A 17,730-nucleotide genomic window follows, 5' to 3' on the forward strand; every position below is an offset into this window, starting at 1 on the left:
TTAGAGTCTTGAATCTTCAGTCTGTCATCCTTCTTATCAGCTTTGTGCCATTCATATGTATGATGAACATACTGGCTGTGTCTTTTTCAAGTTGTTATTCAGTGATTTCAGTTGTGTCCAACTCTTCATGACCCCATTTGGGGTTTTCTTGGCAAAGACATTGGATTTGTCATTTCCTTTTCCAGCTCACTTTACAGATGAGGAACTGAGGCAAACAGGGTTAAGTGACTTGTTCAGGGTCACTCAGCTAGTAAGGGTTTGAGGACAGATTTGGACTCTAGAAGGTCAGTCTTTGTGATAGACAGGATAAACTGGAAATAACCAATAGAAGGAAAGCACTAGGATAAAGGGAAATCAGGAAAGGTTTCCTATACAGAGTGAGATTATAGCTGGGGCTTTAAGGAAGCCTGGACATGGATTATTTTATATGTGGAATATCAGTCAGTCAGAGTAACTGGGGGTGGGATTTTGTTTTCTGTGTGAGTGTGGTGGAAAGTATGGCCAGGGAGAAAAACCAGCAGGCTGTTGCAATAGTCCAAGGGGGAGGCAACAGGGACTAATACCCAGCTGGTTCCAGTATCTGAGAATAAAAATTCTACGAGAGATGTTATGAAGGTAAAATGGACGGACTTTGGTAACAGATTAGGAATGAGGAATGAGAAACAGGAGTTGTGGAGAACACCTGTGTTAGGAGCCTGGGGGAGTGGAGAAGTAGGGAGGGTTTGGGGGAAAGATAATGAGTTTGGGATTGGTCATGCTGTATTTAAGATGTATATGGGATAGCCCATTTATGATGTTTATAAGCAGTTGGTGATATGAAACTGGAGCTCAAGAGAGAGATTAAAACTAGATAAATAGATCTCAGAATCATCTGAAATGATATAATTCAATCCTCAGGAGTTGATGAGATCACCAAGTAAAATAGCATAGAGGAAGCAAAGAAGAGGATCCAGGACAAAACCCTGTGGGACACCATGATTAGGAGAAGTGACTTGGATGAAGATCTAACAAAGGAGATTGAGAATTATTTAGATTGGAGGAGAACCAAAAACCTACAGAAAAGAGATTATCTATCTAGGAGAGAGTCATCTGCAGTGGCAAAGACTTTGGAGGGGGTCAAAAAGAATGACAATTGCGGGTAGCTAGGTGGCTTAAGGGCCAGACCCAGAGATGAGAGGCCCTGGGTTTAAATCTAGCCTCAGCTACTTCCTAGCAGTGTGACCCTAGGAAAGTCACTTAACCCCCAGTTCATAGCCCTTACCTTTCTTCTGCCTTGGAATCATTTCACTATATTGATTTTAAGATGAAAGTGGGGAAGGGTTTTTACCAATAAATAGAAGAAGGATGGGGATGGAGAAAAGGTCATTAGATGTGACAATTAGAGATCATGAGTGACTTTGAAGAAAGCAATTTGATATGAATGATGAAGTCGGAAGCCAGAATGTAGTGAGTTAAGAAAAGTTGTAGGAAAGAAGTAGAGGAGACTTTTGAGTCTCTGGATCGTTCCTCTACCACAATCTGCCTTAAATACTTTGTCAAGGAATTCAGCTAGAGAGGATATGGGGATGATAGTCATTGGGGATGGAATGATCAAGTGAGGGTTTTTTGAAGATGGGAAGACATGGGCATGCTTGTAGGTAAGTAATAGAGAACCAGATAGTAGATGGGGAGAGACTGAAGAAAAGTGAGAGCAAAAGCTGATAGAGGGACAAGAGATGGAATGGAATGGAACCATTTATTCATGTAGAGAACTTTGCCTTGGCAAGAAAGGTGAGAGAGGGATGAAGGCAGAAATGGAGGTAAAAGTCCTCTGGGATATATGGGCTGCCACTGAGATTTCCAGGGAGATGGCTTGAAGTCCATGCGGAGGAGTTTGAATCTAAACAAAGTATCCCAGAGGTTGGTTCTTGGCAGGGGAGTATTATTTGTGAATGAAAGCCATTTGGCCCGTGTCTCTATTTCCCCCATTTCATACAAAGAGCACCCCAAACTGGATTTTAATTCTGCTCCCTATAGTAGCTATGTGATCCTGAGTAAATCATTGAATCACCCTGGATTTCTGTCTCTTCATCTATTCAGTGTTGCCCTGAGAATTAATGGCTTGAAAAGTCTCTTTTAACTCTGAATCTATAATCCAAAATACTTTCAAATCTGAAGTGGGGCGTCAGTACTCTTTGCCCTCACTCAATATGGCACCCCGAACAGCTTCATTAGGAAGGATCTTGGCCAAGATGGCTGCTTATCGACTTCGTTGGAGCATTGTGCGCAGACTCCGCCCGGCGAGGGTCGCTGTGCGTGCGTGTGTACGTACGTGCGCCTGAATGGGCAGAGCGTGGGGGAGGGACATGCCGTCCTGTGATTGGCTGTTGCAGGATTTCAAATCCGAGCGGGTGCGGTGGCGTTCTGATGCCGTTGGATGAGGCGCCGGTGTGCGGAGATACCGAGAGACAGTGCATTCGGGGGCCCGCGGACCACCCGGCCCCCTCTGTTCAAGTGGGTTTCGGGGTGGGTGAGGAAGGCCTCTCTGCGGGGAATCTGTGACGAGGAGTGGAGGTTTGGAGGCTCGTAGTCTCCCTGGGGGCGGTGGTTATGGGGATTCCTGTGGGGTGCGAAGGCTGCTCCTAGGGGAGGCCCCGGCCTGAGGCGGGGGGACCCAAGCAGAATGAGGAGGCAGAGACGGGACAGGTGAGGAGGAGCAGGGGGCGCATTCTGGAGCGACGGGGGTATACCCATCCCCACCCCCACCCCCCAGCTGTAGAAGGTGAACGCGCCTGCGCGAGGCAGGATGGGCAGGGGGGGCGGTTGCGCGCTGCTGGGTCTGTTTAGCTCCAGACCTTTAGGTGTCGGGGTGGGTTTGGTTTTTTTTCCCTGACTTATAGGAGCAGGAGAGTGCAGCGCTAGGCCCTACGCCGCATTGCTTCTGTGGTTATAACCCAGTGAGCGGTTACATTCCGGAGGTTTCAGGGTTGCCTCCTGGGGAGGAGGTGGTGTTTGCAACGAGTCTTTGACCCATTTCGCAGAAGAGAGAAACTGAGTCTGTGAAAGACTCGGAGAAGTGTATATGTGAGAGAGGTGCACGGTCCTTTTAGGGGCAGAGAAGCAGGGGCTTGGGTTCTTGTTGCCACACCATTGCTGCTTTCTTGCACCACAAGAACCCGGAGTGGGGGGTAGTGGACTGGCTGTCAGAGACAGTGATAATGATAATAGCTAGCTTTGACTTAGCACTCCGAGGTTTGCAAAACGCTTCCTTTGCGCTACTTCATCCAGTTCCGGTTCTCACCACAACCTTGGTGGCTAGGTGCATAGTTGGTGCAACAGACTCTTAGCCACACTTTTTTTTAAAAACCCTTATCTTGTCTTAGATCGAAACATTACATTAAAAGTCTTAGTTCCAAGGCAGAACAGCAGTAAGGGCTAGGCAAAGGGGTTAAAGTGACTTGCCCAGGGTCACACAGCTAGTTGGTGTCAGAGGTCAAATTTGAACTCAGGACTAACAGTCTCTAGGCCTGGCTCTCTATGCACTGAGCCACCTAGCTACCCGCTAGAGAAACATTTTTTAAGCGGTAGCATTGTTCTGTTTGTAGGGAGGAGATAAGGGTGTCCTACATATATCATGTAGGATTCTGTTAGGGCTTTTAAAGGGCAGAAACGCCTTCTCTGAACTGGGAGGAAAGAACATCTCTAAATTACTGAAAAGTATTTGGAGAACGCTTAGGATGAGGTAACTTTGATTTCCCAAGGGTTCAATCAGTCAAGTATATTTGAATGCCAACTGATAGCATAGTTGTAAAAAAAAAAAAGGATGGATTTGAATCCAGAGGACACAAATTCAAATTCTGACTGCCATTTACTTGTTTCCTTTGTGATCATGGGTGTCACCAAGGATTTTGGGGAGAGAGCACCACCAGAAGATAAATAATACCAGGCAGCCTATGGTGGTGAGGTTTTAGAAGGAGCATTGTGAACTTCTGTGGATAAGGAAGCTTCCCAGAAGAGAATGAGTTTTAAATGGGACCTTAAAGAATGGGTAGGTTTCAGAAAAATGGAGGCCAGGAGAAGCTTTGTCTGTACATAGAAGGCCAGGAACGTTTTCTAAACGATGATAATTCATTCTTTTGTTCACTTCATTCTTTGATAGACTGAAGTAATTTTCCTCTTGCCTATCTTTGCAGCTGATAACATCAGTATATGTTGTGGGACTAGTTATGGTGGGATGAAGTAAGGAATGTGAATTTTGTAGGAAGAAATTATTTTGAAATGTTTTGGTGCAGAAAGTTTTGCAAGAGCAGTACTTGTGTAGTGAAATTATTTTTCTGACTAGAGATGGTGCTCTTAGGAATCTGCTGCCTCCCTTGGCAACAGAGGAGCTGTGTCAGTGCTTTGTAGAAAATTTTCTAGGGATTTTCCCATATTTCTTTTTGTGAGAAGTGTTTTTTCTTATAAACTTACTCCTCCCCCACCAACCAGACAAGCAACTCTTTCCCTAGCATATTTTGTAACATGACACCCTTATGCATATTTTAAAAAGACAACTGATTTATGAGTTTGTTAATAATGTTGTTGGGACTGAGGGAGGTTAGGGACTGGGAAGGTGGGGGATAGAAATCTTATCTAGTATACCCTGCAGTTAGATCTGTAATAGTCTGTTATTCTGAAGGAGGATGTCTGTCTCTTGGCTGGATGATTGAAATTAAATTGGGGCCTCAAAGCAATCACATCAAGCTGATACTCTTGCATCTTGATGCTAAATTGCTCCCTTAGGGACACTCACAGATTGGGAATCTGTGAAATAGTGACTTCTGCTCCGATAGGACTTTCCATCAATAACAGCTAAGATTCTCTAGCACCTTTTTGTGTAAAGTGCTTCACAAACTGATTTTCTAACTACACAGAGGTATTATTTCATCCACCCTGAAAGGCAGCCACCTCTAGTGAAACGGGACGGCTTGTTTTACAGCTGCATAACATTGCACTATAATGTGATTTTGTTTTTGTTTCTTTTCACATAAACATCTCAGAGATGAGTGTGTGTTTTGGGGGAGGGGTGGCTAAGAAATGAAATAATATTGACTGGGATGAAAGTAACCACCAAAAGAAGAAATCCAAGATAATTTTGAGTTCTTCTGAATTAGAATTTAGCTTTAATATCAGTGTTAATACTGATGCAGAAATAATCTAAAAACAATTCCTGAACTACTTCTGTGGAATCTTAATTTTAAAAGTGATAGATTCTCAAGAAAGAAAGAACATAGAATATTATTTTGCTAGTGTAGTTTTGGGATTATTTTAAATCTTTGTGAGATGAGCTAAATTTATTGGTGCCTCTCCTCTCAGAGACTTAAGTCTTATCTTTGCCAGCTTGTCTGAGAGCCTTGCCAGTTCAGGTGTGAATATCTGTTCCTTTCTTCTAGCACAATGTAGTTTTGGAGTCCTGTCTTAGGATGCCTGTCTGCAACACTCTACTGTTGTTTTTGATATCAAATCTTCCTCCTCTAAAAATACTCTGGGAATTAAGAGAAGACTTGTAGATACTGGGACAAAATCAAGAAAGCAGAACCAGAAAAACAATATTACCCAATGACTGCAATAATATAAATCAAAAAGAGCATCCAAAGGAATTGTAATATATATATATATATATATATATATAATACTATAATTGTAATAACCAGTCTTAGCCCTGAGAAGAAGCCCTTCTTTACTTGGAGAGTTATAGGATTGAGTGCAAATGATTTCTTTTGCCATCACAGATGAGTCTAGAAGATGATTTAGCTCAACTGTTTTTCATTGTTGCCAAGGTATGGCTCACTCATTGAATTGTGCAAAATGAAGGTGATATTAAGATAAGAGCCATCAGGAAAGTGTTAGTCTTTTAATTTTTTAAATATTACCTTAATTTGTGAATATATTGGTACTCCTACTACCTTTCCCAACAACCATTCATTTTAATAAAGATTTTGGAAAACATAAAAACCAAGCTCCATATTAACCAGTATATATCTGTAAATGAAAGTGTTGAAGATATATTTTTTTCAATTCTCATGCAAGACCAGGTTTGGTCATTCTAATTTGGTATGTTAGTGCTTTTTTCATAAGTATGATAACATTTTTTAGAAATGTTGGTAACTTTTGACACATCTTTGAAGGGTAGTAAAGCCAGGACTGAGAGTCACTATTTTTTAAAACATAAGTAGTGTTTGTAAGGATGTAATACTTAACACTAATATATTAATTTCTTACCAATAAGTAATTAACTGTCAAATTAGAAACTGTTGGCAATGTTAAAATGCAAAACAAATATTTTTTGTGTGTTTGCTCTGACTGATACCCCAAAGTTTATGGACTTTTGAGAAGCTTGTTAGGGTCTCCCTATGGGGGGAAAAAGGGTAATAATGGTAATATGAAAAGTTAAGTAACAGTACAAAATTAAATGACTGATACTTTAGGGAAATTAATCTGATATATCTTCAGAATAGATTAGGAGAGACACTAGAGGTGGCATGGTTTTGGCTATATAGCAGAATGAGGTAGATGGGGAAGATTTGAGGGAAAATCAACATGGCTTGGAGTAATCAAAAAATGACTACTCAGTTTTGAAACTAGAATAATTGTGGTTCTGTTGATTTAAGACCATTTATATAGTGCTTTATAGTTTGCAGTTCATTCTGCATACATTCTTTTATACTACCTGTGAAATAGGTGCTATCAGTGTCTGTATCCCCATTTTTACATGAGGAAACTGATGCTCAGGAAGGTTAAGTGATTTGCTCAAGATCACACAGCTCTTAAGGGTCTGAAGCAGGAATTGATATTGTTTTGGGGAGTCTGTAAGCCCCTCTATCCACTGCACTACCTAAATTGATATATCTAAGGTTCCCTCTGACTTTTAATTGTATTCTATGATTAGATTAGAAATGGGGGAATCAATAGGGAGATGAGATTAGAAATGAGGAAATCAGTAGGGGGACTTCCTAGAAATAGTGTCAAGGAGAGTGCCTTTTTGGGACAAGGAAGGAATGCTTAAAATTAGACTAACATTGATTTGGAGATGACAGCTGAACAGCATCAAGTGGAAATACTTGGTGGGCATTTAGGAATTGGGACTTGGGGAACAGATTAGTGCAGGAGATAAAGATTTTGGAATTATCTGCTAAGAAGTGACAGCTGAACATAAGAGTGAATGAGTTCATTAAGGGGGTAGGGGTAGTAGAGAGAGAGTAATTAATTATAGCTCACATCTGTGTATGTTTACATAGTGCTTTGCAAATACAGTTACTGCATTTGAGTTTCTCAACAACTCTGTGAGGTAGAAACTATTATCCCCATTTTACAGTTTAAGAAACTGAGGTTCAGATATTACATGATTTTCCCAGAGGCACCTTGGTCATATTTGAGATGAGGTTTTGAACTCAGTTCTTGACTACTACATCCAGTGTTCAAATCAGAGGCTTGTGTATTGAACCTTTGAAAATATCCTTTGAGATTATCTGATGTTAGGGAGTATGAACAAGAATAAAGAACAATCATAGCTCAAACTCTATAAGCCATCTTTAAACTATGACTAAGCTCTCTACTTTCAGAAGTGATTTGTATATTGTGGATTAATAAAGCTAGGGGCGTCATCTTTGTTCTCATTTGAAAGAGAATTATGAAGATATGAGTTGGTAGCACTAGGTAATAGAAGAAATATGGACAGTTTTGGCTGAGTAGTTTTGATCTCTCTTGTTTTGTAGATGAGAGGATGCCCTGGAGAGAGGGATATACATCAAGAAAATATGAAAGGAAGAAGGAACAACAGGACAAGAGGGGTCCAAGAAAATAGAAGGGGCATTTAAAATTTTATTTTTATTGATGCCTTTTTTTGTACCATTCTTTGGAATAAAGTTTTAAAATGAGGAAAGATGCAGTTCAGCAACACTTCTAGAGGTGCATGGGATATTATATACAATATTCCATTCCCTTACTGTGAAATAGCCTCCCAAAGTCCCCTGCTGGGAGAAGGGGGCTGGAATATGGGGGGCCATAGTCTTCCACTTCTACAGTGAAGGGAAGTGTATTTTTTCCCCCAACTTCTCTAGGGCCAAGCTTAGTATAATTATACAGCATTCAGTATCTTTGTTCTTTCCATTTACATTTGTCTTTCTTCCCCCCAGGTTCTGTTTATGTGCCATAACTTGTTTAATCATTTTCCCAATCAATAAGTACTTGTTTCTAATTCTTTGCTTCCTCAAAAAATGCTGGAGTAAATGTTTTGTTATGTGTAGGACCTCTTTGTCTTTGGCCTTGTGATGTATCTACTTAGCAAAAGAAATCTCTAAAAAATTTGGAGGTTTAAAAAGCATCCTTCCCTTCTGTCTTAGAATTGAGGGCTAGGCATTTGAGGCTAAATGACTTGCCCAGGGTCACACAGTTAGGAAGCGGCAGAGGGCAGATTTGAACCCAGGACCTTCCATTTTTATCTATGAGTCATTTACCGCTCCATGAATATAGAGTTTTTAGATACTCTTAGTATCATTCCAAATTGCATTTCAGAATGGTTGGACTAATTCATAGCGGACAACAGTGTATTAATGTGTCTGACTTCCTGCAGCCAATGAGGTACATTTTTATGATGCTAAAGAATCATAGCTGTGTGTCCCTGAACAAGTCACTTTACCCCAGTTGTCTAGACCACACCACTCTTTGGCCTTAGAACTTAGTATTGGTTCTAAGATGGAAGGTAAGGGCTTTAAAAAAGAATCAAATAATTTTAATGTCAATTAAGAAATAGTTCATCCTAAGAAATAAGTATTGGTGTCTGATTAAACCAATAGGGAAATTGAACCTCCCACTAAAAGTCACATACTAAATCTGTATCCTTGTCTTTCTTGTGAAATTTTCTGTTTTCTTGTAACTTGGGTCCTTGCTGCCTTACATCCTTAATACTCAGATGATAAGACTTTGATATCATATATTCAAGTTACTGAGCAATGACTTTGATTTTTATTGGTGCCCAAAAGAAATCTTGTCATTTGAATTGGCTGATGAAGCTTTATGCCTATGCTTATACAAATTATTTATGCCTATGCTTATACAAATTATTATTATAATCTTGTTTTGTCTTGTCATGTTGAGGATTGTGGAATTGCTTATTGATTTCACAGAACTACCACTTGTAATGCTATTTATTCTGCTTTCAGTTTTGTTCTTCCTTTACAACCGAATATCTTTATAATCTGTTGGCTTGGTTGCTTAGCAGCTTGCTGTGAATATGCAGCATGGAATGGGTAGTTTTCCATTTAGAAAAATTCAGTTGCTGACCCTGAATTGGATATATTACTAAGTATATATTTAAATTAGATACTTTGGTACTAGAATAATGATTGTACAAGTACAAATGAATAATTTTATTAAAAATTTATTTATTAAAATTTTTATTAAATAAAAAATTTATTAAATTTACTTTCTAGAACCTATCTGTTAGTATTTAGTATACTACTCCATAGCATTCCTATTGGCAGTCTTTTTCTGCCCTGTTACAAAGATCTATAAAATCACTAAATTTTTATTATTTTAAAAAAGTATAAGAGTGATTATATGTTGTTTTTTTTCCTTTTGTGTTACTTATAAGTACGTTTATTTTAAAATGGGGCTCCAGTTTGATGTTTCTGCTTCTTGATAATTTCCAAAGTAGCCAGTTGAAATCTTTGTTGTTTGACTGTTAAATGAAGATTTTTTTTCTAAACTGCAATTCTCCCTGGCTAAGTCTTATTTGAAGCAGAGCTACTTATAAGAACAATGTTTTTAATGTGGTATCAGCAGGTCTTTGAGGGAAATAGGAAGCCTGAGATTCTCTATATAGAACACAGTTGCAAATGATTTTTCCTTTGCCCTTCTCACTGTGAAGGTGGTGTATTGTCTCTCTGATGCCAGGATGTGGTACAACATAATCCTTTGCCTATACTTAGTATAAATTTATTAACCATAGTCCCCATACGCAGTCCAGCAGAGAGACCTGCATTACAGAAATAATTCTTGCACTGCTGAGCTGGCGATTTCCCACTTAATCATTCCTGTGACGTCATCGGCACTGTTGGTAGGAAATATGCTGACCATGTCCTGCATTTTAAAAGCTGGTTACTACAGGGGCACTAACTAAAAAGAAATGTAAAGCTTTCAGAGAATGTTAAAGGTCTCCAAAGTCTAGAAGGATAAAATAGTATAAGTATTAAGACCTGATTTAAAAAACCACATTTTGTAGCTACCTACCTAATCAGCTGGTATGGTATCTGTAATTATGCTTTGAGCTCCAGGGGTCTAGTGGGGGAAAGGTTATGGACTATTGTCAAAGGCTTTCTGATAATTTTGAAATCAGCCTTGCAAGTATATAATAAAATACATTAGTTCCAAAGCTGGCCTGTTTGTATCCCTTCTGTTTGCATCTCTCTGAACTTCTTTGTGTTCTATGTATTAAAAAACAAAAAACAACCTTCCCTTCCATCTTAGAATCAATACTGGTTCGAAGGCAGAAGAGCAGGAAGGACTAGTGGGGGGGTGGGGTGGAGTTAAGTGGCTTGCTCCGGATCACCCAGCTAGAAAGTGTCTGAGGTCACATTTGAATCTAGGACCTGCTGTCTCTCTGCCTGGCTCTCAATCCTCTGAAACCACCTAGCTGTGTCTCCCCCCTTCCCCCCCTTCTGTGTATTTTAAGAATGTTTCATTGGTACTCTTTTGGATATCACCATAAATAGTCTCTATATCTATCTCAGATTTCCTTCCTTATCTCCCCACCCACCACCCCAATTTTTCCCTGTAACAAAGTTACATGCACATCTTATCAGAAATATATCTCTTTCCTTACCTAATTCTAAGAGATGGAATGCAAGCTTCATTGTCAAATTTTTGGAACTATGTGGTTGGTTATTGAATTGGTCATCAAGTTGTCAAATCTTTTGTTGTTTTCATTTCTTACACCACAATACTATTCAATTACATTTTTATAAATCAACTCAGCAGTCATCTGTGTTAGGACTGTACCAAGCACCAGAGATACAAAGAAGGCAAAAACAGTGCCTGCTCTCAAGGTGTTCATATTCTAATGTTAACAACCAAGATATATACAGGATAAATTAGAGATATCAGAGGGAAGGCACTAGCATTCATGGGGAAAAGGAAGGGCTTTTTCAAAGGGGAGATTTTTACCTGAGACTTGAAGAAATCCAGGAAGTGGAGATAAGGAATGAGAGAATTCTAGCCTTGTTGAATAGCCAGTGACTGGAGAATGGAGTATTTTGTGGGAGGAATAGCTAAAAGGCTATTCTTTTGAGTTATAGAATATGTTGAGGGGCAATGACAGGCCTGAAAAGGTAGGAAGGAGCTAGGTGGACTTTAAAAGCCAAATAGATGGATTTCATATTTGATCTTAGAGGTAATTGGGGGCTGTTGGAATTTAATAGGAAGGTAACAATGCGGAAAATCAATTGGACAACTCACTGGAGGCAGGGTGACCAACAAGACCACTGTTGCTGGGTTCAAATATGGCCTCAGACACTTCCCAGCTCTGTGACTCTAGGCAAGTCACTTGACCCTCATTGCCTAGCTCATATTGCTCTTCTGCCTTGGAACCAATACATAGTATTGATTCCAAGATAGAAGGTAAGGGTTTAAAAAAAAAAGACCACTGTTGCAGTAGTGATGGCAACAAATGATTAAAGCCCTTATCATCACCAGAGAAGAGAAAGGGACACTTATAAGAGATGTTATGCAGGTAGAATTGACAGGTCTTGGGGGTGGGGGAATGACATTGTGATAGTGAAGAGTTGAAAATGACATGTTATACTAAGATTTATTCAACCATCACACAATTAATGGAGACCTGATTAATTTTTGATTCTTTACTACAATAGAAAGGTCTGCTTTGAATATTTTTGCACATACATGGTTCTTTTCTCTGTTTTTAACTCCTTTGTGGTAAATGATTACTATTCAGACAATAAGCATTTATTATAGGCTCACAAATACCAGGCACTATACTTAGTGCTGGAGAGACGGAGAAAGGCTGGAAGAGTCTCCTGCCCTAAGGAGCAAAAATGAAAATGAACTAAGTGCATGTAAAATATAGACAAGAAAGATGGAAGATAATCTCAGGAGGGAAGGTGATCAGGCAAGGAAAGGAGCCTCTTGTAAAAGTTGGTATTTGAACTACGTCTTATTGGGAGCCAGGGAGAGCATTCCAGATGTGGAATTCAGACAGTATAAAAGGCAGGGAGTTAGGAACAGCAAGTAGTAGGCCAATGTAGAGTGAGTGGTGGAAATAGAGTATTAAAGACTGGAAGAGGGGCAGGTCTGGAGACAAGAGGTCCTGGATTAAAATCTAGCCTTGGATACTTCCTAGCTTTGTGACCTTCGGCAAGTCGCCTAACCTCCGTTGCCTAACCCTTAGTGCAAAAGCCTTGGAACCAGCATTTGGTATCATTTCTAAGATGAAAGGTAAGCATCTTTAAGAAGACTAGAAGCAGAGGAAGGGACCAACTTTATGAAGAACTTGAAATGGTTTTGTATGTGATCCTGGAGGTGATAGGGAGTCACTGGAGTGTATTGAGTAAGGGAGGAGATGACATCAGACCTACTCTTGAGGAAAATTGCTTTAGCATTTGAATGGAAAAGGAAAGGAGAAAAGAGACTTGATGGAGACCAATAGAAAGGTTATTGCAATAGTTAAGAGATGATGAGGCCTAGGGTGGTGGCTATGTAAACAGGGAGAAGTTATAAGGTAATACTAAGTTGTCAGTGTATTGCATATGTGGGTGCATAAGAGTACTTTTATACTGACTACTCCCTACCACCATGTCTAGAATATGCTGTCTTTCAGTTTCTCTGGCTTCCTTCAAGGTACAACTCAAAATCCCACCATCCACAGCAGGACTTCTGCTAGCTTTCCTAGCTGCTAATGCTTTCTTTCCCAGATTATTTTACATCTACTCTGGATATATCTTGTATGCAGGGCAAGGATTGTATTTTGCCCCCTCCTTTTTTTTTTTTGGTATGTTTTGTACTCAGTACAGTGCCCCGGCATTTAATAAGCCCTTAATAAATACTGATTTTCTTTTGACCCATAATATTTCTCTAGTGTGTTTGGTGACTCCTGTTAAATGATGTCTCTTGCCTCAATTCCTTAGGCTTTGTTCTGGGGCCAGGTGTTGCACAACCCCCCTACCCCATCCTTTCCCTCCCTTCCCCTCTCCTCTCAAATGGGACGGTCAGGCCTCACTTTCCAGGTTTTTGCTACTGGCTCCCACCTTGGTGTGACTGTGTTTAGAGCACTGGCAGCTTTCAACCCTCCTCCCATTTCCTGGGTCAAAATTCCACAGTTTTAGGACCTCCCTTGGTGTATCCTCTATTAGAGGGCTATTGGCTTCTGGACTCTTCCCTACTGTTCTACCCCAAATAGCTTTGCAGCTATCTGCCTTTAGAAGGCTTTTGGTCAGAGGGCAGGCATATTTATGTGGGCTTCTCTTGGACTAACTGAATGAAGATTTGTGATTGACTCTTTTCTGCAGTCTTGGGCTGGATGAAGGATTAAAACATTTTTTTTCCATTTGGATTTATTGATTATTATTCAGTCTAGTGCCCTTTTTCATTCTTTGATATAGTTTATATAGGGAGAGCTGAGTTTCTTTGATTTTTTTTTCCCCCTCCACGGTTATCATTTTTACTGTGAGTACTTCTAGTTTTGTCCTTATGTGGTAAGGAACACATAAAGTGCCAGTTGTGTTCTTGGGATTCTTGTGGTATTGGCTTCAGTTGGCATATCTAGATGTTTGAATCATTTGAGGCTGTCCAGGGGTACCACTGAATCTCATGTCTGAGAAGGAGGCAAGACCACTAACATTTTTTATTTCTTGGCAGAGAGATGGAGACCGCGATGCTGAATCTGCGGAATCTGTTTGAGCAGATTGTACGCCAGGCTGAGATTCTCAATGAAGGAAATGAACTCCGTAAGTCATTCTGAGCTGGTCTGTGTAAAGAGGAAAACAGATTTTTAGAATTGGTTTTTGACAGTGCTGAAGTATGTTCCAGTCTTAGAACAGTTTTTAATAGAGTAGCTTAGAAGAACTAATTTTTTTTCCCTTTCCTCATGTTTAAAGCTTATTAAGAATGTGTTTATTCTAAGCTTTTCATTCTTTGCAACCCTTGCTTTCAAATGGTTTTCTTATGGTAGTTCAGTTCTGCTAAGGTCTTGATTTAAATTACTAGTTCTACATTCACAATATGGCCTGAGGAAGACCTATAGAATTTCTAGGAAGAATGCTTTCTGCTTAGAGTTTTAGAGTAGTCTCTAATCTCTAATCTTTCTTCTTGGACTTATCCATGCAGTACTTCTACTTTCAAAGATAATGTGATAGGATTTGCCTTTGAGAAAAAGGAGAGGTTAGTTTCTTTGTTTCAGGTTGGATAGTGTATCTGGGAATATCGTTAGAGGAAGGCAAAAGGAAGAAGACAGATTAATAAAAAAGGAATAATGGTCTAATAGCATTAATGCACTATAAGGAAATTGCCCTAAATAAGCCATATGCTTTCATTATCTTCCCTGTTTTGCTATTCTCCATCTTAACAACACCCCTCACCCCCATTATTCCAACAGTACCCAATTTTGTAAGTGGTACTTTACAGGCACATACTTGAGTAATCCATAGTTCTGTTGAGTACATCAGGCAAGGGTAAGTAAAGACAGTATATTCAGCTTCCACGTTTAAATACCCCATCTCTGATTTCTAGGCTTTTGTAAACAACCATCCTTTTCCTAGAGTATACTCTGAATCTCTTTTCTGACCTAATTACAGGCAGATTTCTTTTTTCCCTTAGTTTAGCCAAGATAAGGTTGGAATTTTTCTATTTTAAAAAACAATTTTAAAAAATTTCACCTTCATTTCCTAATAAACCATTTCTTCCTTTTCCTATCCAGCAAGCCATCTCTTATTACAAGGAATAAAAAGAAGGGGGAAGAAAAAGTTCAGAAATAAAATTTGACATAATATATGATTTTTCATACCCATAGTTTTTCCTATCCAGCTTCCTACAAAGAAGAGAGGGAAGTACATTTCTCATCTCTTTGTCAGTCAAGCTTGGTCATTATAAATGCATTCAGGGTTTTGGTGTTGTTTCCATTTATATTGTAGTTATTGTGTATATTATTTTTCTGGTTCTGTTGCTTCTCTTTTTATCAGTTTATGTTAAGTTTTCACATGCTTCCCTGAAATGTTCATATTAATTGTTCCTTATAACATAGTAATTGTCCATTATTTAGGTGACATAATTTGTTTAGCTATTTCCTATTGGTGAGTATCTACATTGTTTCTAGTTTTTTGCTGCTACAAAAAGTGCTACTATAAATATTTTGCTCTGTATTTGACCTCCTTGGGTATATGCTTAGCAGTGGGATCTCATGATTTCATATTGCATTAGTTCCACCAGTGGTGCAATAGTGTGTTGTTTTTCTATAATCCTTCCAAAGCAGACATTCCCATCTTTCATCATTGCTGATTTGCCCTGGTTTGGACCTGTAATTCATTAGCATGAGAGAACTCCCTTTATCAATGTAGCTTGAAACTGCTATTTATATTTTTCTAGTGATTCTATATGGATACGAATCATGCGATGTCGAAATCTCAGAAGAATCAAAGTCACAGATTACTCAGATAATAATGGAAAGACACAAAATGAGTGCAAGCCAATTATAATACATTTCCAGTGAAGTTTCTGAAAAAATGGCATAAAAGCCATTAAAAATATGTAAGATCAAAAAGAAAATCAGGATGAACTGCCTGAGGGCTACATAGTTACTCTTAAGACAATAAAAGACCCAGGGGACATGAAGTATATAAATGGGAAGTCATGAAGAGGTAATTCTCTGCAACCATGACAGACCTAGCTGGACACATAAGTTGATTTTATCTTCTACCCAAATTTCAAGAAAAAAATTTTTTTAAGTATTATGGTAAGGCCATATATAGAAAATACATAAAAGTTGCATCATATGGCAAAGAAAAAAGTACCAGGAGGTTATGTCACATGCTTGTAGCATGTGACATGACCTAACATCAAGATGGGTGTTACATCTACTACCTCAGGTTGTCTTGCTGAACTTGTAGTTTTCTTTGTTCTTAATGAGATGAAGCTTTCATATGGTTGTTAAATACTACTAGTTCTTAAAATTTTTTTTTAAATTTTTAAACCCTTAAATTCTGTTTTATTTTTTAAATTTTATTTGATTAAGAAAGTTTTCCCATGGTTACATGATTCATGTTCTTTCCCTCCTCTTCTCCCACCCCCCTCCCATAGCCAATTATTGTAACAGTCCACACATGTGTATGTATAAGATAGATGTTTGATCTATGGAATTGTATTAAGAAATGCATGGTCAGACCTGCGCATGGCAGTAAAGGTCTCGACCTTTGATCTCAGCATTCTTAACATTCTGGTGCGAATCCAGGCTTCTTTGTCTTCACCTGGTTAGAATACTCCACACCTGGAACTTGTTGTCATTTACATTTGAACCAATGGCAGTCCACTGTGTGCTGTTGCATATGCATTACGTACCTCTTACCTCATTATCCTAATAAATAGAGAGGAACACCCAGATCTGCCCTCTTAACTTCCTTTTCTCTCTCACTTGGAACTTGGCTGCATGCCAAGGAATCACTCCCTCTATGGAGCCCCATTGTACTCTCTAAAGATCTTCTTTCTTTAATCTTTCCTTCCTTCTCACCTGACTGAAGGCCAGTGCAATCTGCACTTAGAGCTTAGACTCTCAGATCTGCCAGCAGTACCTGTTCTTCCATTGATCTATAATCTCATACCTGATCCACATTATCGTGATTATTTTTATCTTTCTCCACTGTGTACCCTACAAAGAAAGATAACAGGAACTTATCTGTGCTGTTCCTCCCTGCAATCTGATCTGTGTGTGTCTGCCTCAGTTTATCAAAACCTCTCTCCGGCTTCTGTTCTCCTCAAAATCACATTCTGGTAGATATTCCCTTTTATGCAGTGGCTGCTGGCCAGCTTTCTGTACCAATGCTCAATTCCACTGGGTTTTACATGTGTCATTGATCAAGACCCATTTCCATATTATTGATATTTGTCCCAGGGTGATCATTTAGAGTCTGCATCCCCAATCATGTCCCCATCGAACCATGTGATCAAGCAGTTGTTTTTCTATGTTTCCGCTTCCACAGTTCTTTCTCTGGATGTGGATAGAATTCTTTCTCATAAGTACCTCAAAATTGTCCTGGATCATTGCATTGCTGCTAGTAGAGAAATCCATTACATTTGGGTGTACCACAGTGTATCAGTCTCTGTGTACAATGTTCTCCTGGTTCTGCTCCTCTCACTCTGCATCACTTCCTGGAGGTTGTTCCAGTTCCCCTGGAATTCCTCCACTTTATTATTCCTTTGAGCACAATAGTATTCCATCACCAACATATACAACAATTGGTTCAGTCATTTCCCAATAGAAGGGCATCCCCTCATTTTCCAATTTTTTTGCCACAAAGAGCGTGGCTATAAATATTTTTGCACAAGTCTTTTTCCTGATTATCTTGTTGGGGGTATAAACCCAGCATTGGTTTGGCTGGATCAAAGGGCAGGCAGTCTTTTAAAGTCCTTTGGACATAGTTCCAAATTGCCATCCAGAGTGGTTGGATCAATTCACAACTCCACCAGCAATGCATTAATGTCCCTATTTTGCCA

The 17,730-nt window shown here is 39.3% G+C and overlaps 1 protein-coding gene across 4 annotated transcripts in view; it reads left to right on the plus strand.

The window, feature by feature from the left end:
* The first annotated feature begins 2,324 nt into the window (after positions 1–2,324).
* Positions 2,325–17,730, plus strand: part of RACGAP1 (Rac GTPase activating protein 1) — a 47,767-nt gene continuing 32,361 nt past the window's right edge. The window contains exons 1-2 of one of the 4 annotated variants that reach the window (XM_056798279.1): positions 2,325–2,493; positions 13,888–13,976. In XM_056798279.1, coding sequence (XP_056654257.1) covers positions 2,417–2,493; positions 13,888–13,976 — 166 coding nt within the window. In that variant the 5' untranslated portion in view covers positions 2,325–2,416. Of the gene's footprint in view, positions 2,686–13,887; positions 13,977–17,730 lie in introns of all 4 variants that reach the window. The other 3 variants (XM_056798278.1, XM_056798277.1, XM_056798280.1) reach the window with 3 other exon arrangements.

The sequence above is a fragment of the Monodelphis domestica genome, chromosome 5 (genome assembly GCF_027887165.1).
Source record: "Monodelphis domestica isolate mMonDom1 chromosome 5, mMonDom1.pri, whole genome shotgun sequence".
Classification (NCBI taxonomy): Eukaryota; Metazoa; Chordata; class Mammalia; order Didelphimorphia; family Didelphidae; genus Monodelphis; species Monodelphis domestica.